General features: G+C 33.4%; 2 protein-coding genes and 1 long non-coding RNA gene across 7 annotated transcripts; 1 reads left to right on the top strand and 2 right to left on the bottom strand.

Annotated features, from left to right (window-relative positions):
• Positions 1-927: 927 nt before the first annotated feature.
• On the bottom strand, positions 928-18465 carry LOC131946809 (ATP-dependent RNA helicase TDRD9). 5 transcript variants are annotated; one of them, XM_059307777.1, is made up of 38 exons: positions 18440-18465; positions 16224-16422; positions 16022-16103; positions 15571-15753; positions 14892-15113; positions 14647-14769; positions 14145-14225; positions 12955-13116; positions 12628-12731; positions 12480-12538; positions 12040-12097; positions 11717-11801; positions 11448-11505; positions 10711-10815; positions 10529-10626; positions 9993-10124; positions 9603-9765; positions 9323-9386; positions 9139-9202; positions 8696-8797; positions 8488-8607; positions 8187-8294; positions 7844-8037; positions 7336-7455; positions 7042-7135; positions 6788-6892; positions 6535-6684; positions 6351-6440; positions 6005-6127; positions 5532-5666; positions 4694-4819; positions 4331-4401; positions 3964-4170; positions 3566-3701; positions 3356-3471; positions 2959-3025; positions 2565-2749; positions 928-2256 (listed from the first exon to the last, which is right to left on the bottom strand). In XM_059307777.1, exons 2-38 carry the CDS (start codon positions 16418-16420, stop codon positions 2112-2114), a joined length of 4434 nt encoding a protein of 1477 aa, XP_059163760.1. In that variant the 5' UTR covers positions 16421-16422; positions 18440-18465; the 3' UTR covers positions 928-2111. The 5 variants fall into 5 exon arrangements, with proteins under 5 accessions (XP_059163760.1, XP_059163763.1, XP_059163762.1 ...); XM_059307780.1 differs by lacking the exon at positions 18440-18465 and adding an exon at positions 18195-18213; XM_059307779.1 differs by lacking the exon at positions 18440-18465 and adding an exon at positions 18195-18210 and having other exon boundaries at positions 16224-16425.
• A 1337-nt stretch (positions 18466-19802) lies between these two features.
• Positions 19803-23348, top strand: LOC131946827 (glutaredoxin-related protein 5, mitochondrial). Its single transcript, XM_059307799.1, has 2 exons — positions 19803-20209; positions 22654-23348. Exons 1-2 carry the CDS (start codon positions 19951-19953, stop codon positions 22842-22844), a joined length of 450 nt encoding a protein of 149 aa, XP_059163782.1. The 5' UTR covers positions 19803-19950; the 3' UTR covers positions 22845-23348.
• Positions 23349-24609: 1261 nt separating this feature from the next.
• LOC131946826 (uncharacterized) lies at positions 24610-26442 on the bottom strand. Its single transcript, XR_009387799.1, has 2 exons — positions 26260-26442; positions 24610-25092 (listed from the first exon to the last, which is right to left on the bottom strand). It is a non-coding gene; the product is annotated as an uncharacterized LOC131946826 (long non-coding RNA).
• Positions 26443-27292: the final 850 nt, after the last annotated feature.

Below are 27292 nucleotides of genomic sequence, written 5' to 3'. Positions count from 1 at the left end.
TTAAAGTAAGTAAGTTAAAGGCAGGATGTATTGAAACCAGTGTTTCTTCCAGGCATCTCTTCGGGGGAGCCACCCCCCCCCCCACGAACGAATTAGAATTTATATAGAAAATATATGCTTTTACCAGTGTCCGCCCCCCCCCCCCACGCAAAAATTTCAAGTGCTCATTCGTAAGTCCTGCTCAGGGGTCAAGTCTACAACTCGAATCATTACTCAGACTGCAACAGAGCAGCACCTGGCTCCCCATATGAGAACTTTAATACATGTAGCTACAGTGGGCTATTACACTTGATTCCCCTAAGGGGTGTTCTACCTCAAAGTTGCCGAGGGTGATCAATGTACACTCAAGTTTTTCATACATTCTGGGGCACTAGTGTGGACAAACGCGCACCCCAACAACTGAGATCCAAGAAATAAAATTCTGAAATATAGTACCACAATTGCTTACATTTAATTTGATTGAAATAACTCAGATTTTGAAAACAAGGTCGGTAGAACATTGACGAAATCCTCTTAAAATGTTGCGCACAGAAATGTGCGATGGGTACACTAGTATTATAGAAAATGTGTGAATAATTTGAGAATGTAAAGACCTTAAGCAAATTTTGTATCTGACACATTCTACATGGAATGTAGTCTATTGGTTTGTCATATATATATATATATATATATATATATATATATCTTTTGTTACATTAATAACAGCTATTCATGAAGTTTTGTTTGACTAGTTTGAGCAATAGGTATTAGAATTTAAGGTGAATAAATTCAATGTATTTTATTGCCTGATATCTACTGTTACTGATGCAGAAATCTTCACTCTAATACCAACCAACACCAGCTGTTACTAATTCACACTGTTACTATCATTTATAGCAACAACAAAAAATCCAACATAGAAAAAACTGAAGTGGTTCATTGAGTTGTTTTAACTGTTTTATTGCAGTCATTTAGATACAAAAAATACTCCAGGTGTCACAACATAAAATATTGCCCAAGAAAATTATACTTACTGACTCAATATGTAAGATAATTTAAATATTTACACACACACAAAGTTGAAATAATGGGAAGCTTTGGCTCAAGCAGTAAATTAAAAGGACAACAGGCTTAAAATCTTCAAGTGGGGTGTGGCATTTGTGCTGAGAACATAAACTTTTATACAAGAAATTGATGTAAACAATCTAATAAGGAATCTTTTATAGATAATTTCAGATGTTAAGAAAATCAACAAATGATTTCAAATTTTAAAAACTGATGCCAGATGTGTTAAATCTTAACAAGGAAGAGAATTAAAAACATCTCAACTAAAAATGTGAACAAACTTGTTATTGACTATCACATCAGAATTGCTTTGGAAACCTGTGACATACATTTGCGGTTGTTCAAATCTGCTACTCCATGCCTTGGTTGGTTCAGAGGACAGAAAACTGACCACTCAGAGTTTTTGGGACAACAGTATTTACATGTACATGACTCTATCCAACGGAACTGATTCAAGTATTTATTTTATTTGATATTCAAACAATACTCCACTTTTTGTGGTTCAGTCTAAGGGAGCTTCTTTTCTTTTGAACTGTGGCAGTACAGAAATGGCCTGGGAAATAAACGACTTGTGTGCTCATTTTGGAGTGGCTTGTCTTGAGTTGATGGCTTCTTCGAAGGCATTCAATTGGAATGTGTTTTAAATAGACATTTTGCTTTAAAGTGTATAAAAACATGGACAGTGATTGGCATCTAGTAGTGTGTGTCCAGTGCTTTGCCCCAGGCTTCCAATAGTCTGCGGAATAAGGCTTAATATCATGCGGCATTGGTTAAAACTTGCCCTGTGAACCACTGTTGACATGTTTTTGGATAGTAATTGATCATTAAGGTAAAATGTCCTATTTTATATCAATTGATATAATTTACATTCTTATAAATGTCACATCAGATCTTTTGGTACATATGGCTTTACTGATACTTAACTAAACAAGAAATAAAAATCATTAAAAAATTAAAACACATTTGATTGTTGCAAAGGTAAGCTCAAATAATAATTCTTAAAAACCATTGTAATATATCCTTTGAAAGACATTAAAACAATACTTCAATGCAATTACTACTGTAAACTAAGACTTCTCACGAGGAAACTTTCCTTCATAAACTAAAGCTTCATTGTGACAGTGTCTCTCAGTCAGCAGATGGATGGCAAGGATGTGTGAAGATGCTACAGTTAGCTTACACACTTCACAACGTACAGGTTGACGCTGAGAACTAGAGAAGTAAAAAATAAATTCAGAACTGAAACTAATTTAACATCAACAGTATCGTATCAGTAATAAATATTTTAAGTTGTAATGAACTTATGTTAGCAGTGTGTCTATCTCTGTATTTTAAAAATTTCACTATTAAGCAAAAGTGGTAATTAAAACTTCAGACTTTTCTGTAAGTGCTTGATGTAATGTTTGATCTAGTCTGACCTCATTTAGTAAAACTATCATCATGTTACAATTACACCTAATTACACCTCATCAAGCCAAAGTAGGCTACTAGTAACATAATAGTTAAATACACTAACTGACCTTTCTGCAATTTTCTTCAACATTTTCAAGTGCTTGATGTAATATTCTTTACTTGGTTTGGTCTGCTCTGTGGATTCTTTCTCCTGCTCACAGCCCAAAGCTATGGCATTGTGTAGAGGCAGTAGATGATCTGAGTCAGCTTCAGTGTCAGTGAGGTTGTGTTGAAGTACCAGATTAGGGTCAACCTTTACATGAACACAAGCACCAGATTAGGGTCAACCTTTACATGAACACAAGTACCAGATTAGGATCAACCTTTACATGAACACAAGCACCAGATTAGGGTCAACCTTTACATGAACACAAGCACCAGTCAACCTTTATATGATTTGTTTGGTAATATAAAAAAAGAAAGAAATATAGTGAAGAAAAATGTTGTGCTGATCCAGCATACCAGATTCCAGTCATAAGGCCTGAGGAAGTTCTGTGGTGTGACAGGTTCTCTCTTCTTCTTCAGCAACCTGCCAGCATAAAGGGACAACAATTTCAAATATTACATCAAAGCAGCTAAGAACGAAGAAGAAGACATCAAAGCAGTAAAATCTATCCACTTGTAACTTGTGTAACGTCTAACTATTCATAACTGATTAAACTTAATACATTAAATGTATATGTAACAAGCACATGCAGCTATATGTTACATAGCCTTCAGAACTTCTCAGGCTTGTTATCTTATTTCTTTAATAAATCTTTTAAATTGACTTAACACTCTCTTTGGTTAACAGATGTATACAAATTGAATAGTAAATTAACTCTAGAAGTACACGTTATTTATGTGGCCTAGAACTTACGTCAACAACTTATCCCTAGCAGTTTCCTGTATCCTGGTCAGGATATCCTGGCCCCAGCAAACTACTGCATCTTCTGTGCCAAGGGCAACGTTAATGGCCATTCGCACTTGGTTAATCTAAACACAAAATATAACCATTTAAGTCAAGCCATTCCAGCTGTCAAATACATTAGCATTTTTCAAAATGTATAATGAAATATTAAAAACCAACCATAACAATATCATCTGTCCCAAAATTAGTTTCAAAAGTAAGAGCTATGTCATGGTCTGGAAGTATGGGTAGATTGTCTTCATCATAGCCAAGTCCACACAAGGCACCAATGTAACGTTCACACTTGGGATCAGTTCTGTGCAAGGATTTCACAACATGATACAATAATACAGAGACAATAGTTTTTTTTTGGTGCTGTGGACTATATGCTACTTATTAAACTACCTCATAAATTGCTTAGTTCAAAAACATTACAGCTACTTTTGAATCAAATTAGAATATTAAAAAAAAAAATTTATGATATGTGTGCACAAATAATTGAATACATCTAATCTATCAGTTTAACAAAGATAATGTTCTGAGTAAAGGAAAGAAGTGAGCCTTATTTCTTAGGTTACCTGTATTCCACAAATGGGGCAAATACAAGAGTGACTAAAGCTGGCAAGCCAGGTATCTGTGGTAGGATGGTCGTGTTCCTGGCTACCATACTATTCCCAGATTGGTTCAGTCCAATAAAGCTGGATACCATCAATCGTGAATATTTGTTTTGTGGGTCATCATCAATAGCTACAGAATTGACACTTTCTGGATCTATTTTTACAGATCTGGAAACGAAATGTTCTTAAATAATAAAAATGCTTAATTTTAAAAAGTTCTGAGGATTAACAAAATAAATCAGATTTAGAATGATTTTTAAAAATGTAAAAAAAAATAATTTTTTTAAGCTTTTAAATTTAATGCTACATGATAAGAAAAAACAATTACAGTTGTCTTCCCCCGCTTGTTAAACAGCTAAAGGTCATCTCCAATGGGTTGTAAGGGCCAACCAAGAAAATCTTGAAACAATAAAGATAAATTTAGATAACCCTTGAAAAAATGCCAAACAAAGCATACAAAAAAATGACCTGGTGTGTAAGTAAATAATTGTGAAGATAAAGGTTTATTTTCACAGCTTCCTTCATCATATGCAAGTTTGTCATTATCATGACCATACACAATAAGTTTCATTTAAACTTTTTCCAGATAGGCGAGATTATATGTAAGTCAATTTGATAAATGAAAATAGAATTTCTTATAACTAAAACAAAAGTAAATGATTCAAGGACTGGATAAAAGAAAACAATGTACCTTCTTCCCTCTGCTCCTGACATCTGACGGCCTGGTGTTATCCGGGACACTGACTTGTAGCCAAGAGTCTGGCTGCACCTGACTGCTCTCCCCTGTTTTAAGGCTCTCTCTCCATTCATGGTTTTGCTGCAGGTGCAAACATAAATCATGAGACTCCAATCTTGATGACAGTATTGACAGAAAGCTGAGTTAACATTCACAAGATTGTTAAATCTGACCTGGGATAAGAACATTCTAACAGAAATCAAAGTTTCAGGTCACAAGATTGTTAAATCTGACCTACAGAAATTAAAGTTTCCATTCACAAGATTGTTAAATCTGACCTGAGATAAGAAAATTCTAACAGAAATCAGTTTCCATTCACAAGATTGTTAAATCTGACCTGAGATAAGAACATTCTAACAGAAATCAAAGTTTCAGGTCACAAGATTGTTAAATCTGACCTACAGAAATTAAAGTTTCCATTCACAAGATTGTTAAATCTGACCTGAGATAAGAAAATTCTAACAGAAATCAGTTTCCATTCACAAGATTGTTAAATCTGACCTGAGATAAGAACATTCTAACAGAAATCAAAGTTTCAGGTCACAAGATTGTTAAATCTGACCTACAGAAATTAAAGTTTCCATTCACAAGATTGTTAAATCTGACCTGAGATAAGAAAATTCTAACAGAAATCAGTTTCCATTCACAAGATTGTTAAATCTGACCTACAGAAATCAGTTTCCAATCACAAGATTGTTAAATCTGACCTACAGAAATCAGTTTCCAATCACAAGATTGTTAAATCTGACCTACAGAAATCAAAGTTTCCGTTCACAAGATTGTTAAATCTGACCTGAGATAAGAAAGTTTCCTCTGCTTGGACAGCAAATTCTTGCTGGATGAGCTCATCATTGACACAAATCTCTTGGCCATTTGGGTATCTGGTCACAAGGCTCACACGCACCGTGTTGTTCACGATTGAGTAAACCTACAATTTAAAGAATATAGGGCTAATTTTCAATCTTTTTGAGACAAGTGTATATAACAGAAGTATAGAAGGTTAAAAGGGTGGTAAGGTGTGTGTAGACTGATGAAAGAAAAAACCCAGTTTTTTATCAGAAATAAAAATATTTTACATGAAATATGTACACAAAATAATTGCATTAGTGTAAGTCTACAATTTCAGGTTTTAAGTATAATTTTCAGTATAACAACCATTTAGAAGTACTATTTTTATAAAAAATAACTTGAAAACTAATAAGCTAGAACTCTGTGTAGCAGTAAGATAACAAATGCCATCTCATCATTGTTAAAAGGAACAATTACCTGGGCATACAAAGTTTTGTTCAATGTCCAGGTCTTGAACAGCTCGTTAGCTTGTTTGCTCCACACACCATCTGTACAGCGGACACTTGAGGGACGGATTCCTTTCAGGTAAAACTCTACAGCCTGTAATAAAAATATCTTTAGGGTAACAACAGCTTTCTTCTTACTCAAAACCTATACTTGGGGTAGTAACATCTTTCTTTTTAATCAACGTTTATTCTACATCTAAAAATAATTTTTTTTTTTACAAAAGTAGTAAACTATTTTTTGTAATGATCAATGTAAATAAATGATGAATGGTTATCCTCCAACAAAGATTGTGATAAAACAACTAACCAAGACTTACCAAAAAAGGCTGCGTGAGACAGTTGGGTGGCAACTGTTTTAGCTGGCTGACATCTATTACTTCAGTATTGCCATAATCAACATAGAAAACCTGCAAGTGAGCAAAGGTTTCATTAAACTATTCGTAAACTGAAGATGTAATTAGAATTTAAAAAAAAATAACTTCATTCATCCATACGACCTACCACAGCAGATAGCACAGATCTGTAGGTTCCCCCAGCAACAGTGACTTTCTGTGTAGTGAATTCCTCTATTCTAGCTCTGTAGTATTGCACTGTACCATCTGCATAAGGTGCTGCGACAAGCATGCCTTGTTGCAAAGAATGCTCAAAAGGCTGAAAAGGCAATAAAAAGAGTTAACAGAATGGAACCAATAATTGCTTGTTATTTACTAATATCGACATTGTACAGCAACATTGTGGCTAAAACCTGCCTAACCTTTAGAATTGTTTTTGGACTGTTTAGGGCAAGCTGGACTTCTGTAAGATATTTCTGTGTGTTTACATCATCACACTGTGCCCAAAAATGGCCACACTCCATTACCTGTAGAAAAAAATTGATATCAAGCTATTTCTAAATGAGCTAAAAACAAAACATTTTAAGAAACTTTTGTGATACTAAAATATATATGTTGTATCAAAATATTTCCTAACAAGCTAATAGACGGACAATTTTTTAAATGCACTACGAACCTCTGTAACACTAAGTAAAAGTGTCGAGATATTTGGATCAATGGTGACGGTGTATGAAGACTGTTTCTCACCAACAATGTTGTCAGCTTTCATTCTGTGGAACAAAATTTATTCTGAACATTATGACAGGATGAAAACATATCCCAAACACATGATGTATACACAACATCTATATAAGCTGTAATAACAAAAAAAAAAAAAAGAACAACAACAATTGACATTTACAAAAGATATGTACTTTTATTATAAAAAGCTAACTTAACATACAAAAGTCAAACAACGTAAGAAAAATACCTGTTTGTGCGCAGGTCACTGGTAGATCTCTGACTGGCTGTAGCCTCCTGAACATTTTTTAAGCGCTTTTGTGTTTCCTCCTTGTCATACATACTAAGACCCATTTTCACTCCCAACTGTCTGATTAGAAAATAATTTGACCTATTAATTAACATAAATCCAAGGGTCAAGTGGTAGGGAGTAGATCCTTACACAGCAGTGCCTAGATCACTACAGCCACACACCTCTAAAAGTATGAACAATTCCAAAAAATCTAATGAACTCAACAGTCTAATGAACCATAATCTCGAAAACTAAAAGAGAACCGTTCTTGGTTTCTTGTTGTAAGGACAAAAATTATTTCCTAAAGACGAAAATTGTAAATTGGGGGCTTGCAAAAGAACAAAATACACAGATAGGAAGCTTACAAGAGATTTAATGTACATAATACACAGAGATTATAACAGAAAAAATATCTTAAGATAAATAAAAAGATGGTAAACAAAAAAAACATGCTTTTTATAATTACCTGATTTTAATGGCTATATATACACCTGGATGAACTCTCCCTTCTGACATAGTCCCTTGTTTCCATGGAAACTCTATATAGGCTCTTGTCTGCTCAAAACTTATTAGAGGTGGCGGATCTTTCCAACAACTTTTGAAAATTTCTCTTATTTCTGTTTGGTACAAAATTCCTTGGTTTATAGGAAGACCTTTGACCTGCAATATTTATATGAAAAATATATTTTTAGAATATAAAGAAGTGTTAATATCACAAGAGCTAAAACAACTTTATTGAAATATGTTATTTTAGCTCTTTTGGTTTTGTAAACAAAAAAAACCAGGTTATGATAAAATGATGCTTTCACCATGACTGTCTTTAAAGGATCATTGTTTGAAAGGGTTTTGACTGCCTCATGCTCATCTGTTTCTTCTTTGACAGCGTAATTTGGATAGAAGGCTCCACATAATACCAACTGTAACAGATAGAAATGATCAGAGATGATGTCTACTTGGAAGTTAGGAAAGTAAAAAATTAAGGTTTCATAAAATACATAATGTACATATGTGATGCACATGATGCTCTGTTTCATATTTACATCATCATTCAATAGCAGCCAAATAAAAAAATCATTGAGAGGTCAAAGGTTATTTGTTTTGTCATTTTACCTTTAAAATAATCCGCTCCACTGCACTAGTATGGTTGCCTTTAAAGCTGGGACGAACTTGTGGACTTGAAATGTTGAACTTGAGAAGTCTGGACTCCAGTTCTTCAATCAGTTTTTGCACCTGACGACAGTGTTTAATAAGTTAATAAGAATCAAGCAACAGCTCTATTTTACTTTGTTTTCTGACACGCGCAGGCTTGAAAACTGACCTCTTTGATGGCTCTGATTTGAATAAAATTCTTGGCCCCCCACTGTTTCTCTGTAGCTCCTGCCCTGCTGAATTCCTTCATCTTCACCCTGTTCTCCCAAACCTTGCCAACAGAAATTTCTTCTCATTATAAATGTATTTTTTAGGGTTCTTTACAGCACACAATACAACAAGCATGCATGATTATCTGTCTTTTTTCTACACCACTAAAACCTCAACAACAATTCTAATAATTACTGTAATAGAAAGGAATATTGAAGAATATAAAATGTACTGAGAAAATTAAAACACAAGATTCTGTCTTCCTCCCGTTATCTGGCCGTTAGGGTAGACAACACAGGTTGTGTAGTATATCCTTACAATCTTGTCAAATGTTGTTTGTTTCTTTAGGTAAAATTAGTATTTTATATCTAAGAAAAGGAGTTTTGAAAAGCAAGAATTTACCTTGTAGGCATTAAGTATTGCAATGCAGTCACTGAGTGAATTGTCTGACCAGCTAAGTTTAGTTCTAAAACACAAAATAAATGCAACAGATGGTAATGAAAACTTTTAAAATTATAAGGATTATAAAAACAAACATAATGACTTTTAATTTTTTAAATCAAAATGTTTTAAAATAGTGCCTTACTTGTAAGCCTCCAGTCTAGCTTGCATGGGTGTGGCAAAAATACTTTTTAGGGACAACGCAGCACCTAGAAGAGAATTTGTCTCAGATTAGATTTTATTTAGGTTCAAATATAATGTTATCTGAGGAATTTTTCTTTTAAATAATTCTATGCCTTACCAAATATTATTTTTTAATTGGAAGAAGATTTACAAACAGGAATGTAACATCTCATCAAATTCTAGACAGTACAGTGAACATTGTACAAAGAGGTGGTACAACTGACAGAAGAACTGTTTCTCACCAATAATAAGGCATTCCTCCAAGACACCAAAAACATGTCCCAGTATGAAGAGTTTTCCAATTCTTATATCCACAGGCAGGTCAGCCAACACCTTCCCAATAAAGGTTAGGTCTCCATCGTGTGGGTTGCTACTTATTCCAGTTGTAGAACTTAGAGCACCAACCTGTAGAGTAAATTAGTGGTTTCGCTTACTGCCACAGTTATTTATTTATGAGATACATTTTTAAGCTAAGCTAGATCTAGTAATGCTCTTAAGTTTTGAATTTTTTTAAACACCATCTGTTACTATAAAATGTTTCAAATGTACCTGAATTTATGAATGCTAAACTTGGCGAAAAAATTAGTGAACAAAATTCAGAGAGTGGATAAACATGTAAAACAATAAAACACCTCTTTGAGACTGAGGATTGTCCTCTCAATATCATCCAGGTTGGGTGGGGACAGGGCTAAAGCCAGGATAGCTTTAGGTTCTCCCATGTTGAAGATTTTTGTCTTGAGTATCAAGTTTTCTAATGGAGCACGCTGTAACAATGCCACAAAGTCAGCAAGTTAAAGAAGTAAAATATCAGCAATGCCAGGTTAAGATAAAATTTTGTTTCTAAAAATGTTAATACATTTTATTTTTGGTCTAATTATTAGGAAATAGGATGTGGGACCACCAAGGTTTATTAATATGGCATGGATGTAGACTCAAATAGATATACTAAACCCCCCCCCCCCCCTACATCATCTCCATATTTCACTTCCACTGGCCATGAGAGCTTTAAAGAAAAAAATGAATGAACAAATCAAATACCAAAGTTACACCTCAAGTACCAATGTTACAATGTAACACCTCAAGTACCAATGTTACACCTCAAGTACCAATGTTAACACATCAAATACCAATGTTACACCTCAAGTACAAATGGTATCACATAACAAACCTGCATTTCCGGAGTGCCAAAATCTGGAAGAACTCTTTCAAAGAACCATCGAGGTACCAAGTAATACACACGACCATTTGAAACTCGCCCAGCACGACCTGCAAGTGACACAATTGTTAGCTGGTAATAACCTACAATGTTTTTTTTATGGTTGCTTCCCTTGTACTGTGTATAACACCAACCTTTTCGCTGTTTAGCATTAGCCTTGGAAGCCCACTCAAGTTGTAGCTGGGTGTAATTGGTGTCTGGATCACAGCACAGGTTCTTGGTCAAGCAGAAATCTATGACTGCAGGAGAAATTATTTACAGACTTGAAATATTTGGTCAAGCAGAAATCTATGACTGCAGGAGAATTTATTTACTGTCTTAAAACACAACCAGATTCTCAAGTGCAGTTTTTAATAAAATATAAAGAATCAACATCTATATATATAATTCTCTTCTTGGAGACCCTGTAAGCGCGCTCCCTACCGTCCCAACCCTACATGGTCTGGTGAGCTGTGGTCCACGTTAAATGTTTACAATCGTAGAGCCGGGTTTAGTGACGGCTATTAGGGGCAGATAATTTAGTTTGAAACGATTTTAAACTTAGGGGAGGTAACTAAGAGGAGGCTGCTTTCACGGGGGGGGGGGGGTAGAGGTTGGGGAAAGGAGGGGGGGGGGGGTTATCGTCCTTAACGAGCTACTGACAGTGTTTTAAAGCAAATATATTCAGTGGCAGCATTGGTACTGCTGAATTCGCAAATTATGAATTACTGAAAAGTAGAAAATAAAACAACTATATAGCGGCATATGACGCTGCGGGTCGGATCGTAAGAATATTAAAAAGAAACAATAACTTCTAGACAAAAAGGATAAAAGAAATTATCTCTTGTAGTAGCTTTCACCTCACTGTTCTCATAACTAATGTTTTACCTACCATACTTAATATCTGGAACTGTAATGGAGCTCTCAGCAATATTGGTTGAAATGATAACCTGAAAAAGTATTGAAAGCTTAATTAGCTTTAAAATAATACATATGCTCAAAGCAATGAAAACATCAACTAATAAAAATGTATTAAACTAAATATTGAAAACTTTAAGTAAGTCCCATTATATAATTGGCAATTTTTTCATGTTTAAATGGTTATGAATAGAAATGATGATAAAACCATATTATATCTTTAATTAAAGTGCTATCAGCTACCTTTCTGTAACCTTTTGCAGGCTTTATAAATGCTTTACTCTGTTCATCTAAGGTTATAGAAGAATGAAGTGGAATTGGGAGGATACTGAAATAATGAGAACTAAATCTGTTAGTTTGTGGATATAATATCGGCATTCTATATCATTTGGAAACTTGTAATGAAGTTATTTTAAACATAAGACTGAGGATTTTACAACCAATCTAGCAATGAGCCCTTAAAAAACTTTAGGGAAAGAAAAAAAACTTGAGGCTAGAAACCAGATGGTTGATCAAAGTATAAACCAAGTATGAAGTAGATGTAAATACAGGTAAATTATGCTTACAAGTGTGTATCTTCCAGTTGTCTGATTTTGTCCAGGATTTTAGTTATTTCATAATATCCTAGTAACATAATTATTTTATGATTTAGTAATATTTATGAACAAAAGTTTTAATAAATATGTTGGTTCAAAACTTAATAGTCACTTAAAAACTTTATAATTTATATTTCATATAATATAATCAAAGTTAAACAACTAGACTGACTTAAGAAAATAGTTATACCAAATTTTCCTTATTGCCAACATTGACATATTGTTATTATTGTAAGAAATTTAATTATTAAATTTTAACTGAATATAATAAATTCTTATGCATAGTGATCTTCTATATAACCTCCATTGATGCCAATTTTTTACTTAAATATTTTAAGGTAGATATAATTTATGAAATATTTTTTTTACAATTAAAATAAAAAATAAGTTGTAAGAAAAGTTGGACATACCTGGAAGAAACATTAGAACAGTTCCTCGTACTGGAGCAAAACCTGTTCTCTGGTCAATGCTGAAGTGTCATAAAATTGTATAACATCAGCACTTTTCAAAATAAAATATACATGCAAATTTTTGTTCTGTAATAAACTGAAAAGTTACCCTTGTTCTTTTTCTTCTAGTAGATCAAATTCTTTAACAAGTCCAATAACTATGTCATACAGTGCAGGGTGAATTTCAGGTTTGCTTTCATCAACAGGAGGAAACTGAGGTCAGACAACAGAAACAGAAATATGGACAGCTGCAAATGTTGTACATCAGGCCCAATGTTTTATTGAAGGAACTATCTATCCAGTCCATGTTTTATTATACTATATAAATATACATTAGCTCTGATTTTTTTTTTCTTATTTTTTTAAATTTTGAGATAAAGCATTATATTCCTTTGCGCAAAAAATATAAATCAAAAGCAGAAAAGTCAGCCTTCACCTCTCCAAGCCTTGCTGATAAATCATCTGCAAAAAACTCTGAGACTCGATGGTGTCCAGCCCCAATAGTCACGATTGGAGCAGGTTCCAGCTTGTTGCGGAGTGGTATGGCAAAGTAATTGGCAAAAATCTGAGTGTCAAATGTTGCAGACATGAGAATAACCTGGAATAAAAACAGTCTTGAACAAGGAGCTCTTGACAAATATTCAATTATCAAATGTTTTCATACAAGCGATTATTTAGTGAACAACAGGTAGAATTATAACTGTTAACTCAAAAGTTAGTTTAAAATTCTAATCCAAGAACATGGCCCAGGTTCTAATTCAACTACAGGTTCCAGGTTCTTCTTCTTCGTTCTTAATTATAGTGTTGGAAGGGATCATGCCTTATCTGCCAGAGGGCTTGAACTAAAGACTTATTAAAAATTTAACAACCATGAGCTTTGCTGACTCTACCACGCCTCCAACACAATTAAGTATACATGTTAACTGGTTATGCGCCATTGAGGCCATTGACTCAGATTTCAGCCTGCTTTTCTTTTTAAATTTGTTTCCATAGCCTTTGTCCAACCAAGAACAAACTACGAGGCAGCAGTTGTTTAATTTTGGAGTTGTCTCTCCTAGAAGCGTGGCTGTCCCCAGCTAACAAGCCTCATCTGCCCGAGGTTTCAAACTCGAGACTTTTCGATTTAGCAACCATGAGCTTTACCAACTCGACCATGCCGACCCCTGGTTCAGGTTCTAATCCAGGTAAGGAATGTGGATTTGGTTGTGTTCTGTAGGACAGCTAAAGTCTAACCAGCTCCCCAGCTCTAGCTCATATCAACCTGATGAAGAATATTGCTATGTCATCATAGCTAGAAAACTTCATGAGTCTTATTGGTGGGGGTTGAAGCAGAATATATAAGGACTGTAAGACAATAGAAAAAGTAAAGATTCCTCTTTAGACCTAACGATCCATTTGGCAGATGAAGTGGAGTTTCTTGACCTCGGCATATAAAGGGATAATGTGGTCAGCACTATGCCCAGTAAGACCATGAAGTACAAGAAACTTTTCAGGCCTGACCATGAATATGGCAGATAAAGTAGAAATATTCTGTGTCTTTTTTGCCTCTGCATTATGCCCCTTTACATTTACAATTAATTACACAACAAAGAGTAATTTAAAAAACTGAGGTGATAAAATACTTACTTTTACATGACCTGAGTTTGTTCTCAATAATTTCTTTATTATTAAGAGCACAAAGTCTGTTTCAATGTCTCTTTCATGCACCTTAATAGTTGATACAGAATTACACAAGTTCATTTATTTCAAAAACATTAAGCTCAAAAAATTAAATCTCCAAAATTTTTGTTAAACAAGTAGACTTTAAAACCTCTAAAACTTTGTTTAACTCTGATGGCTATTAAAATTGAATATTTTTTTATCTGGCATTTGGTTAAATTGTGGGTTGGAAACATTTTTGTTATTACACAGTGAAAGTTATTTAATAATTCCTGCCATTTCAACTACACTCAAACATTTCTGCATGTGGGACTCCTCACCTTTTTAGCATTACCTATTTAGAATCAAAGTAAGACTCAGGCTCAGACAAACCAACAGCATTTAATTTCACACTGTTGTTGGGAATTAGTTGCTCTAAGGGGATTTACCTAAGCTGTGAAAAGGATTAAAAATTGTTTTATCAACCAACCTCATCCAAAATCACATGAGTAAATTCATGCATATTTTTCTTCAAGATAAGTTTTTCTTTCAAGATCCCAGTGGTACAGTATAGTATCCGCGTATCTGCACTGACTTTGCGTTCAAGCCCGATCTGAAAGGTTCAATTATTTACATCTTGAAACAATAATTATTGCTTATTTTTATAATCATTCGGCAAACCTTAAAATCCAAAAATATTAAGTACAAACCTGATAAGATAAAAAATTGTTTTACCTGATAGCCACACAGAGATCCGACAGAGCAGCCACGTTCATCACTCACTCTCTGTGCTATGGAAATGGCTGCTATTTTACGGGGCTGTGTGACCACTATGTTACAATACTTGGACTCTGTGGCATAGTGATCAAGAATAAACTGAGGAACTTGAGTTGTCTTTCCTGATCCTGTGGGCCCCTGAACTATTGTGACTTGGTTGCTCTCAATTGTTGCAACAATCTGTTGGAATAATGCACACACAATTTACACACAATTACAGGAATCTAGCATTTATATGTTACATGTATTTAGCTATTATTAATATGTAATTAAAAAGATTTTAAAAAAAGCTTTCACACTAAAAATAATTTATAAGAAAAGACAGTTGAGTGTCAAGTGACCATCCAATTCCTTCATATGTAAATACCACATAAACAAAATAAATCTTTGCAGTTATTATTACTTATAGATTTCTCTTAATGTGTCAATCCTGATATTAAACAAAGTAAATCAGGATTTTTTTAGTTTTCTCACTGGAAACACTTTACTTATGGAATTATGAAAAAGAAATGAGAATTAAAGAGCAAAAATCATCTTTTAAACAGCAACAATATTTTTAAATGGTGATTTTAAAAAGCTGTCTTCAGAAGAAAAAAAAATAGATTTTATAGTTCATACAAGAAATAAAAATATTCACCTCCTCCTTAGAACTCAAGACAGGTAACTCCACATACTTCTGCTGGAAGGAATAGTTGTTATAAACATCTGTGGCTCCCTCTGGGATGTGATCACTGGGCAAGCCACTGCAAGCTGTGCTGTCAAGCTCTAGAGCCTCAAGCTCATTTGCTAAAGAGTCTGGAACATTCCTACCGTCAGCACCCTGACAAGACAAATATACAATAGGCATAGATTGCTTTCTTTCTACATATTTGGTTTTAAATACCAACATAATTTAAATTATACAAAAAAAAAATTACTATACAAATTATTTAAAAATGTCAGATACATACTGTTTCAAAAGGTTTAGCATGAGAGAACAAGATTTCTATAATTTCTAAGAATAAGAGGTGCAATTACAACTTACAGACTTATTAGCTTAATGTTAATTCACATTAATATCTTAAAAACATAAACATATAATTACTAACATATGTCTTAGAAAATAATTCTTCCTGCTCTTTCTGAACAAATTCTTCAACATATTGTTGTCTGTTAGATACATAGTTGCTTCTGGAAAACAAAAGTAAACACATTTGTAAAAAATAAATTATTTGAGTGTGTATAAGTATATGCATATAAACACATTTATACACACAGACACACATTCATATGCATGCACACAAAAATTACCTTTTGTATTTGGGGAGTTTTGAATCTAAATCCCGCTGCTTGTCAAATTCATACACTCCTCCAGTTTCTGGGTTGAAAATATGACCCCCAAGATACGAGGCTGCCAATGGTTTTATTTTTTTTTTAGTTGACTCTAGTCCAATTTTAAACCAGTCCTCTATTTCATCTATTTTGAGCTCTGGAGTGATGAACGCCATTTCTGCTTTAAAGAAAAGTTCTTGATTAATATAAGTATAAATTACTTTCAACATAGGAATCCAAAAGGTAATTTAAAAACTTCTGGTTTAGAATGAATAAAACAATAATAGGTAGTACTGAGAAAAAAATTCACTGGCTTTTTCAGTCCTTTTTTGCTAAACAAAATGTTGTGTTTACACATTGCATGACATCCGTCGCCAAACAACATGCTGCGAAAGCATGCATTTGTTTGGTTGGCGGCTGACGCTATGAGACACTCAAGGGACATCTTGAAATGTACTATAAATGTAATGTAGGCTTATACCAATATAGTGTAGATGAATAGAATTGAATCATCAACTCAAAATTTCAATCTATGAGTAAATTTAACTAAATCTAACTACTAGAATTGGATCTAGAACCTATTCTAGATCTAGTATTATTTAGTATTCCTACTATTAGGCCTAATTAATTTATAGTAATTAGGCCTAATAATTAGTAATTAATTATTAATTATTGAGTAGGCCTACATAGACTACGCTACACTTGACTGCATTCAGTCAGTGACACACTGGACTTGACTCACTGAACTGGAGTCTAGATCTAGAAGTTTTTATGGATGATTTTATATACTGATGTCCGATAATAGACTCTTCCATAAAATAGGTGTGTTGGGTTTTTAACTGTAATCTCGACTAATTTCATGGTTAGAAATTAGGGTTAGGCATATGGTTGGACTAGGACCCTAGGGTGGGTTGGGGTTAGGGACAGGGTTAGCATTGACATTAGCTAGCAATGTGTGTGTTTAGTTAACTACCAGTTAACCTAACACCCCCTTTTTAAAGAAGATTCTATTATCTGACACTAGTATAAAAATTGGGTAATCTATCGTTTTAGGTAGGGCCTACGTAAAATCATCTGAGACTAGCTAGTAATGTGAAAAAAAGGTGACTCATTCAATTTTTTTAGTAATTACTTCATATTTTCAAGACGATTTAAAGTTACAAAAATGTTTCAGTTTCATTAATAATCATTAATGTACCTGTTTTTAAACATTTGTATTAAAACTTTTCAGTAAAAAAATAAAGACTAGCGATGCTTTCATCAGCAGCAACCAAGCTCATTCACTTAAGGCGACTTAAGCAGTCAGCCATCTTGTTTAAGTTGTTTTTTTTTTTGTAAAATTATAGAGATTCAGGGGAAACCACTCAAACTTACAGTTATAATTCGATTGTTTAAAAACAGGTACATAAATGAACCAAGGAAACATTTTTCAAAACATAAATCCTCCTCAAAATGTGAAATTATTAAAATTTAATTTAAGGAGTCACCTGTTTTTTACATTATACATTAGTATTATACATGATTATAGCCCAGGGCGATTTTACGTACCTAAAACGATAGATGCTAAGATTACCCTTCTATTAAAAACTAAAGCCTTAACAATGAGGCAACTATTAATTATTTCTCACATTACTAGCTTCGGCCGATTTTACGCACCTAAAACTAAAACGATAGATTAAAGTCTAAAGATTAGGGGCCTACCAAAAATTGTTTTTTTTAGTAGATTCTAGAATCTAGTAACTAGTAAAACTTAAGTTTTAGGCTTTAGTTTTAGAGTTAGACTCATTTTTTTTTACAATATTTTTAAAAATTTACTAATTTAGGCCTAGACTTAAGTAAAACTAAATTAACTAACTTTATTTTAAAACCTAGATTCTAAATCTAGATTTAGATCTGTATTTCGTATGATTCTGATAAAATCTAAAAAAAAATGCTTAGGATTTTTATTACCTCTAGATCTAGATCTAGATTCTAGTAGTCTCCCTTCCTAACTTTCATTTGCCAGTTTAAAATCACATTTGGAAACATACATTCATTTATCATTCAACTACAAAATAACCAAATCATACAACTAAAAATCAAACGAATAATATAATTATTATAATAGTATTATAATATGCCTAGGGCTAGATCTAGATCTTAGAATCTATTTGTTTTACTTTAAGCGTAGTGAAAGATGAAAAATAAACCAATACGGCCTAAATAAAATTAAGTCCAAGGGCAGAGTTTCTTCCAGGCATCTCTTCGGGGGGGGCAAAGCCCCCCCAAAAAATTTTTACCGCCCCCCCGAACGAAATGAAATTTATATAATTTATATAGAAAATATATACTTTTAACACTGTCCGCCCCCCCGAAGAAAGTCTACCGCCCCCCCGAAGATTTCAAGTGCCCCCCCGGAGAAAAAAGTCTGGAAGAAACACTGTAGGGGGTCATCCATAAATGACGTCACGCTTTTTTGGAACGATTTTTACCTCCCCCTTCCCTTCCGTCACACATCGTGACAAAAAGGGGGGAGGGGGTCTGATGGTGGGAAGTCACACTTTTGCATTATAAAACAGCAATGTTAGAAAACAAATTCTAGCCGTTATTTTGCGTTTTAGAAGACTGTTTTAATAAATTGTATTAGGAATTTATTAAAATACTCTATGTTGAGAGAGTTCAGACAAGATTTTGGAAACATATCGATGTTCAGAGGCGTAGCGACCCTTCCCGGCGCCCGGGGACATACTTTCAATTTGGCGCCCCCCTCGGGAGCAAATTTTCGATTTGCACCCCCCCCCCTCGAACTTTTCATTTGCACCCCCCCCCTCAAACTTTCGATTTGCACCCCCCCCCTCGAACTTTTCATTTGCACCCCCCGACTCAAACTTTCGATTTGCACCCCCCCTCGAACTTTTCATTTGCACCCCCCCTCAAACTTTCAATTTGGCGCCCCCCCTAAGGTCGGCGCCCGGGGACATATGTCCCCCCCCCCGCCCCCCCCCTCGCTACGCCTCTGTCGATGTTTTAAGGAAAATTCAACTGCAATTTTGAGGGCGGGGGGTTGTAGACTGAGGTATGACGTCATTTTAGGGGGGGTCTGGCTTTTTGTGACGATGTGTGACGGAGGGGAGGGGGAGGTAAAAATTGTCAAAAAAAACGTGACGTCATTTATGGATGACCCCTATAACCATGTTTAAGATGATGTGTTAATGGTTAATGATTGATAGAGATAGGACTAGATTTAAAGTTGCAGTAAAAATAGGTCTACATTCAGATACATTTTTCATTAAACATGGTGAACTATAAAAGGTCTGGTATTCTCGTTAGGCGGTTACAATTTTAACAATGAAACGCAGTTGGAAAACGTGGGGGGGGGGGGGGGGGGCAGGTTTAATAAATATATGCAGCAGCCGCTCTAAACACAACTTGAGAATGTAATTCATTGTTTTGTATTCAACCGAGATTAATTCGCAAAAAAGGTATAGAACTATAGAAGATGTTATAACAGCGAAATACTTACATGCATCATTACAGCCGTTTATTTCATGCGTGTTTGGGTGTTTTTTTTCTGCTTTTTGTGGCTTAACGTAAGTTAGCCTGTACGTACGATCCGATTAAAGTTGAGTAAAGGCCTACTTTCGTTTTTCATTTCAAGACAGATCTAGATCTAGATCTACTACTAATTTTATGACTTAAAAATTAAAAATAAGCAAGGTCTTTAAAAATGAATAAATTTGGAGCATATATCTTCAACAAAAATATACAGTCAGCTTGCAGATTTAATTTTGTTCGTGTTTTTTCCCAACAAAAAAAGTACGACTTTGATGAACTTGTCAAAGGAAAAAAAATTGTTGTGTTTATGAAGGGCACACCTGAAGCTCCTCGATGCGGATTTAGTAATGCTGTTTGTCAAATATTAAAATTTCATGGTGTCAATAAATTTGAATCTTTTGACGTTCTCTCTGATGATGAATTACGAGAAGGTAGTCTATTTGTCATTTGTGAAGTATTAGTATATATATAGTAATATTAGTATAATATTAGTAACTAGAGTTTACTGTAACTAGAGGCTAAATGACTAAATGCAGAGTTACCACCATATTTAAATTTGGTAATCTATCGTTTTAGGTACGTAAAATCGCCCGCGACTAGTAATGTGAAAAACAGGTGACTCCTTACATTTTAATAATTATTTCACATTTTGAGGAAGATTTATGTTTTGAAAAATACAAAAATGTTTCCTTGTTTCATTTATGTACCTGTTTTTAAACAATTGAATTAAAACTTTTCAGTAATAAGTGAACACCAGCGATGTTTCCAACAGATGCAACCATGCTCATTTACTATAGCAGCCATCTTGTTAAAGTTTTATTTTTATAGACTTATAGCGCGAGATTCAGACGGAAGTCACTCTATTTTACAAATGGCTGCTGTTTATATAGCAAATCTTGCTTGCAGACACTGCTGTTTAAAGTTAATTTCTGGCCTATTTTGATATATTTAGCCATTGATTTAGGTTTATTATTCATTTATCTATAATATTTGACACAACAAACATATCACAATATACTTCTATTACAGCCTTGACAATGAGGTAACGTTTTCGTACATTAAAAGCCGCGGGCGATTTTACGTACCCAAAACGATAGATTACCTTAAATTTTTTGCCTTATTGGGTGGACTCAAATGAAAAATATTTTACTGTGAATCTAGGAAATTGTCCGCAATTGATCTCATGTTGCTTTTTTTATTGATCCACACTCTCCCTAAAATAAAATCTCACATATGCTTACTCCTTAATTTTAAAATGCTAAAAGAATTGCTAGGCAAAAATTCAGTTTACACAAATACTTTTAAAAATGTGATGACACACTTTCATAACCTTTCAATTACGCACATTATTTTAGATGTCAGATCTCCCCCATTTTCTCTAGGAGTATGAGATCATTTGTAGATGACCCATGGCAATTTTTCATCTTGTCCTTGACCACACCATTTCTATTTAATGGTAATTCCTTCAGTAGAAATTAATTAAGAAGGCAAAAAGTAAACTAAAATACATTGTTCAAATCAATGTAAAAAAAAAACCTCAAGTATTATTGTATCATCAATAGGTAACTAAATTAAATATATAGGCCTAGGCCCTATAAATTCTATTTTGTGCTAATTAAAGTAACAAATTACATTCTAGCTAATGGGAAAAGACCCTGGTTAATACTTTGGTGAATGAAAAAATGTGACAGAAAAAAGTCGCAAATGTGTATTAAGAGATATTTTAATTTACTTGTTGAGAATTGTAAAACTTTGGGTGTTTATAAATATGGATGGTATTTTTAGTAACATCAATAAACTGTGAAAGTATTTTGGTTTTTAATAATGATCTGACTTAAATCTTCGCAATAAGTGAAAATGCTATTTATAAGATAATTTAAATATCATTTATTTAAATACCTGGTAGAAAAATTGACTATAAAAGAAATGTAGGCATATTGTTGTGTTTTTATTTTGCCATAAGCCTTTCATTTTCATGTCACTCTTGTCCGTCCACATTCTGAATTGCTGACTTCTTACTGTAAGCCTTTGTAACTATTTTGGCTTGATCCCAGGCTTTGTGATGTAATTAGGGCGATAAATTTGGGTTGTAATTAAAGGCAGCTGAACTATTGTTGCAACAAGTGGACAATAAATCTTGTTACTATGTCTTCTTCCCATTTAACTCTGATTCAAAGCTTATATTTTTAAAAAGATGATGAAAACTGAGTAGGTTGGAACATTCTACTTAATTCTATTCTATAACAAAATTAAAACCTACATACTTCAGACCAAATATTTTTACATGTTTTACCCAACAAACACAACCTACGCACACATATCTAAAATGTTTCCATTATATTTACTTAATTCTGTGTTGATTTGCTCTTTCTGAAAATATAGAAGTATTAACGAATTCCATGGAAAAACACATTTTTGACTTTTTTTCCTGTCTTAATATCCTATTATCCAGTACTTTAGTAATGCAGTAAAATGTGCTTCTTCTTGCAACATTTTCTTTTTTTAGGGTAAAATAACCCAAGTATGTGTTGTTTATTTTACTAATAGATAATAAAAATATTTCTCAAACAGTTTATTTTTATTCTATTTCTCAATTAGTACTAACTTATTAACTATCATGATTTATTTTAGCATTCATCAGCAGTTGCATTGTATAAATTGTACTTTAAAATTTTTTTCTATTTACTCTTTTAACGTTGTAGAGACAGACTTTTAAGTCTATAGCATTTTACAACCCAGTTGACTAGACTGGACTAATTCTTATTCATTGAGTGTTCAGTTTTCTACAAGAATAGCTTGCACATTTATCAAGCTTTTGTATCCCATTAAAATTTAAAAATTAAGTTTATGTCTAATGTGCAGTATTTTTCTTCAGGAATAAAGAAATTCACCAATTGGCCTACAATTCCTCAAGTTTTCTTCAATGGTGAATTTGTTGGAGGGTGTGACATCATGCTTGATATGCACAAAAATGGAGACCTCATTGAAGAGCTAAAAAAAGTAGGAATTCGATCTGTACTTTTGGATTCTGGTGATGACAGTAGCATTAGCAATAAAAAGTCATGAAACACCGTTTCAAGATTTATTTTTTCATACTTGTATATATTTTTGGCAACAGATCAACATATGCCCTTAAAAAGTATAGCTTAAATAAAAGTGAGCTGTGTTCCAAACAGATGCTATAAATATTTTTTTCTACTAAATTTTTAATAACACTGAAGTTACTAAAATAGATATTTAAAGTTATGGTATACTATTACTTGCATTAAAAAAGGATGCTTTTATGTTTCAACTGCTGTATGACTGATATACCTTCTATTTTCACACTAATTAGCAGTGGTGAATTCAGCTGCTGTTAGTGTGACTAATAGAGCACTGTAGAGTTACAAATACATTGTGTATATTTGAAAATTTTTTGTTTCTATTTGATGTGACAGAAAAATTAATCATACTCTTTTTCTTATGATATTTGTGTTCCTCATACTTTAAATTTAGTTTTAATTGGTTAATTGTAATTTATAACCAGTTTGTGACGATTGTTTCTGGAGAATAAAATTATCAGCTGAAGTGTATCAACAGTCTGTGGTTTTGTTTTTAAATAATTGTTGGTCTGTTGAATTAAGACAGTAGAAAAATACATGTAGGACTCCAGCACTTTAGTAGATTCATCAGCGATTCTAATAATTAGTAAATGTAAAGCAAAAAAATATTAAGATCAGCCCTAATGTGCATGAAGCATTTATAACAGTTAACAACATTGTATCTTTTAAATTAATAGGTGCTTTTCCTCTTGACTAGAATGAAAAACTATGCAGACAAGGGCATCATTATAAAATTGACTGTTGAGCTGCACTTCAATTAATTATTAATTTGATCATTTTGTGTTGGCACTATTATATTTTTAGTAGATAGGGACAGCAAATTGTGCTGGTAAAAAAAGGGTTTTCTTTAATGGAGAACTTTGTCATTGTTAATTATTTCAGAATTGTGCACTCGTTTCAGTTCATCATAAATGTAAATTGTAAAGTTTTCTTTTTGGAGAGGTGTTGGTTGCCCTCAAGTAAATGACTCAAGTAAATAAAATGAATTTTAAAAAATTCACTTTTCTCTACAACTAACTATTCTTTCCTAATAATAATAAATTTGAATTTTAAAAACCAACCCTCTTGTACACATTGGATGAGGTTGGAATGCAAACATTCTGTTATATTTCTGAAATGTAACTATTTTAGAATTAAAGAAATACCTAAGGTATGGGTATATATAGATAAATTACGCATCTGTAATTTGGGTGAATGTGGTCTGCTTATCATGTCTTTTTTTTAGACAGTGACTGCATACAAGTCTTACACAGCATTTACACTTGCATCATGTATACTATTCATATCTAGAAAAAAACTCAGCAAGTTAATGTTAAATAAAAAACATTTTCCCCAAGGAAAATATACTAACTTGCGGCAATCAAGTTTATTTTCAAGTCACGATAATGCATGTTGAGTAAATGCTGTGTCAGAGAATCTAAAATTTTATAACCTACCCAGCAGCCTACTGTAACAGGGTGCGCACAATGATCAGAAACCATACATGCATACACTGGAAGTATGTAATAATATAAAAACAAACAAAGGATGTCTTAACATTCATTTATTTCATTCAAATCCTTTTACTTGCATTCATACTCTCAAAATATTCAAACATTCTTTATTATGTACACCCAGTCTACTATGTACACCAGACAATAAAACCATCGTAGCCTTACAAATACCATTTGATCAGACTGCTAAATAGTTAAGCAATCACAATAATAAAAAGCAATTTTGATAGTTGAAGCTTTACTGTGAAAATCAATTTATTTCAACAAATGGCATTCCAATTAAAAAAAATTTAGGTAGTCCTTGATTTCAACAAACTTTATAAATTTTATCACTTCATCTTAACACCGCCACAGCATTTTTTGTTTCAATGAGATGAACAGATCTAGGACTCCAGTCAGAAGAAGTAATCCATAAAAAATGTCTATAATAGTTTTTAACACTTCATCCAGATTTGAAGAGCAGTATAGCAACTTGTCCCAAGTAGAAATAGATGAAGTGTTTTGTTTCATGGGTTACGTAGCTGCCAAAGTTGCGGCCAACAATGCAATGCCATGTTGGGTTGTATTTCTTATCGAACTCTTTCTTAATGAAGGCAGCAATGTCTTTTTCAATGTTGTATTTTTCCAAGGCTTGTGTAGCACAGTCCACAGCATCTTGCTGCATATCCTCAGACATATCAGCATTCTTGATTACGGCTTTTCTTTCAGACATGGTTACTTCTAAAAAAAGAAGAAAAAAAAATATACCACATGTAGAACCTAAAATTAGGTGGGACTATATGTTGTAATATATCTTGTGGTGTTTTCTCCAGTCTGTATCAGTAAAGGACAGCAAGCACAAAACCCCTAGAATCTGTGCTGCCACTGCAATTTTAAATAAGTAAGCCTATATTAATAGATAAATCTAGTTATGACTGTAATAAAAAAGCAGGCTCTGCAACATAAGATTCATGTAGCATGTCAGACAAAGTTGGGTTAGAAATAATAGTATATTAGCATTTGGATGCATAGGATAGATCTAGATATGAGAATCTAGATCTGGAGTAGATCTAGAAATCTAGATCTGATTCTAGATCTAAATCTATCAAAATGCTAGGTTAAAGTAGGACCTACTGCTAATTATTTGTCTAATAGTCTTAAGTGAAATAGAATCTAAATCTAGATCTCAAATCTACAAGTTACAAGGGATAGCAAGAATGAAGGCTCAATTACTTTAGTGACTAGATCTAGACCTAGAAGTCTAGAATAGATCTAATAAGACTAATATTCTAGATCATTGAACTTACAGAGATCTAGATTATCTACTCGCTTAAGAAAATTTGGATGATTAGCCTATCCTATAGTCTAGAATTATAAAAGGGGTGTTGGGTTGTTAGTAGTAATAGTCTAGTATTGTAATCTCCACTTTTATGGTTAGAATTTACTCAATTTAGGGCTAGATCTAGAATCTAGGAGTAGGACCAGGGTTGGGGTTAGGGACAGGATTAGCATTGACATTAGCCAGCCATGTGTGTATTTTTTAGTTAACTACCGGTAACCTAACACCCCTTTTTTTTAAAGATTCCATTCGGATACTGGTAGATCTAGATCTATATAAATATAATATAGATCTAGATCTATATTATAGGCCTAAGCATTCTCCCGAAAATTTGAGTAAATAAAAATGTGAGTGATAGTGACAGTAAATTAAAATAATAGGCCTAGAATCTACTTGACTATGAGGCCTGGCCTAATAAAATTAAATTATTAATTACTAATTAGAAATTAGATTTCTAGGTCTAAAATGTAAAAATAATACATTTCATTAGGGCTTAGGCCTGAAATTATTTTAATAGGCCTAACTAAGGCCTAGATCTACACACAATTCTGCAATAACAAAGTACTCACGGTTATATGAATGCTAACTTGAAGTTTGTTTTAAATTTAAGACGTGCTGAAATCGTCTTCAATAAGTAAGCTAATGTGGTTTTCCCTTAACTTCTTTAGACTAGGACTAACGGATGAATGTGAAATTTATGCAGCTCTGTAACTAGGAACGGGTTGCTTAGTAAAGCCTGCTTGGAGATTTGATTGGGTGGAATTCTATCTACCTTTCCACAGACCATAATGCATTGCGGTGCGCCGTAAACGAAAAAAAATCTAGGCCTAACAGTTTTCTAGTTAGGCCCTAGTCTTTTGTAGGTCTATTGTTAATAAATAATTAAACAAGAACTAAAGAAAAATATAATAATAAAAAATAAATATACAGCCTACGTATCATAAAGTTAAAAAAAAAGTAACCCGTAATGAATAATATTAAGAAACATAAATTTATAAAGAAATAATGTATAATTGTATTTGCGCGACTGAAAAACGCGTCAGACGAATGTCACAAATTTAAATTGTTCACCTGGTCTATTTTTTACATAGATTCCAGGTCAAATTCCAATCTTTAGGCCTACGGTTAGAGGTAATGAAAGTAGATGGAGAATACGTTAAAAATGAGTTGCAAAGTGTTTTCATTTGAATTGTCACAAAGATAGGCCTTATGACGCCTTATGTGCTTTTATTTTATAACCATATTTTATTTTCTAACCATATAATTTTAATAAATCTATAAACACACGAGATAGCTGCAATAATCTAGGTCTACAGAAAACAATTCAATGTCTTTTATATTTATATAAATTAAAAGTGAAAATAGTTAATTTACTTAAAAAAATTCAGCATAGCTAACTTTAGAACTAATGGACATCGATATTTGCGAGGGTGGGAGTGGAGGGGGTGCAAATCAGCATACTCTATGCTTAACACAGAAAATTGTAGTGTCAACTAGTGTTGATCGCATTGTTTACGATCGTATTCCCCGCCAGGTTGCCACAACAGCCCACGTGTATATGGAGTGTAGACATTCTATAGCTCCGATCGTATTTGGCACAAC

This window comes from Physella acuta, unplaced genomic scaffold (assembly GCF_028476545.2).
Source record: "Physella acuta isolate Inbredline_101_S28 unplaced genomic scaffold, ASM2847654v3 ptg000571l, whole genome shotgun sequence".
Taxonomy (NCBI): domain Eukaryota; kingdom Metazoa; phylum Mollusca; class Gastropoda; family Physidae; genus Physella; species Physella acuta.
The sequence above is the reverse complement of the archived record's forward strand: the minus strand, read 5'-3'. Positions and strand labels throughout refer to the sequence as shown.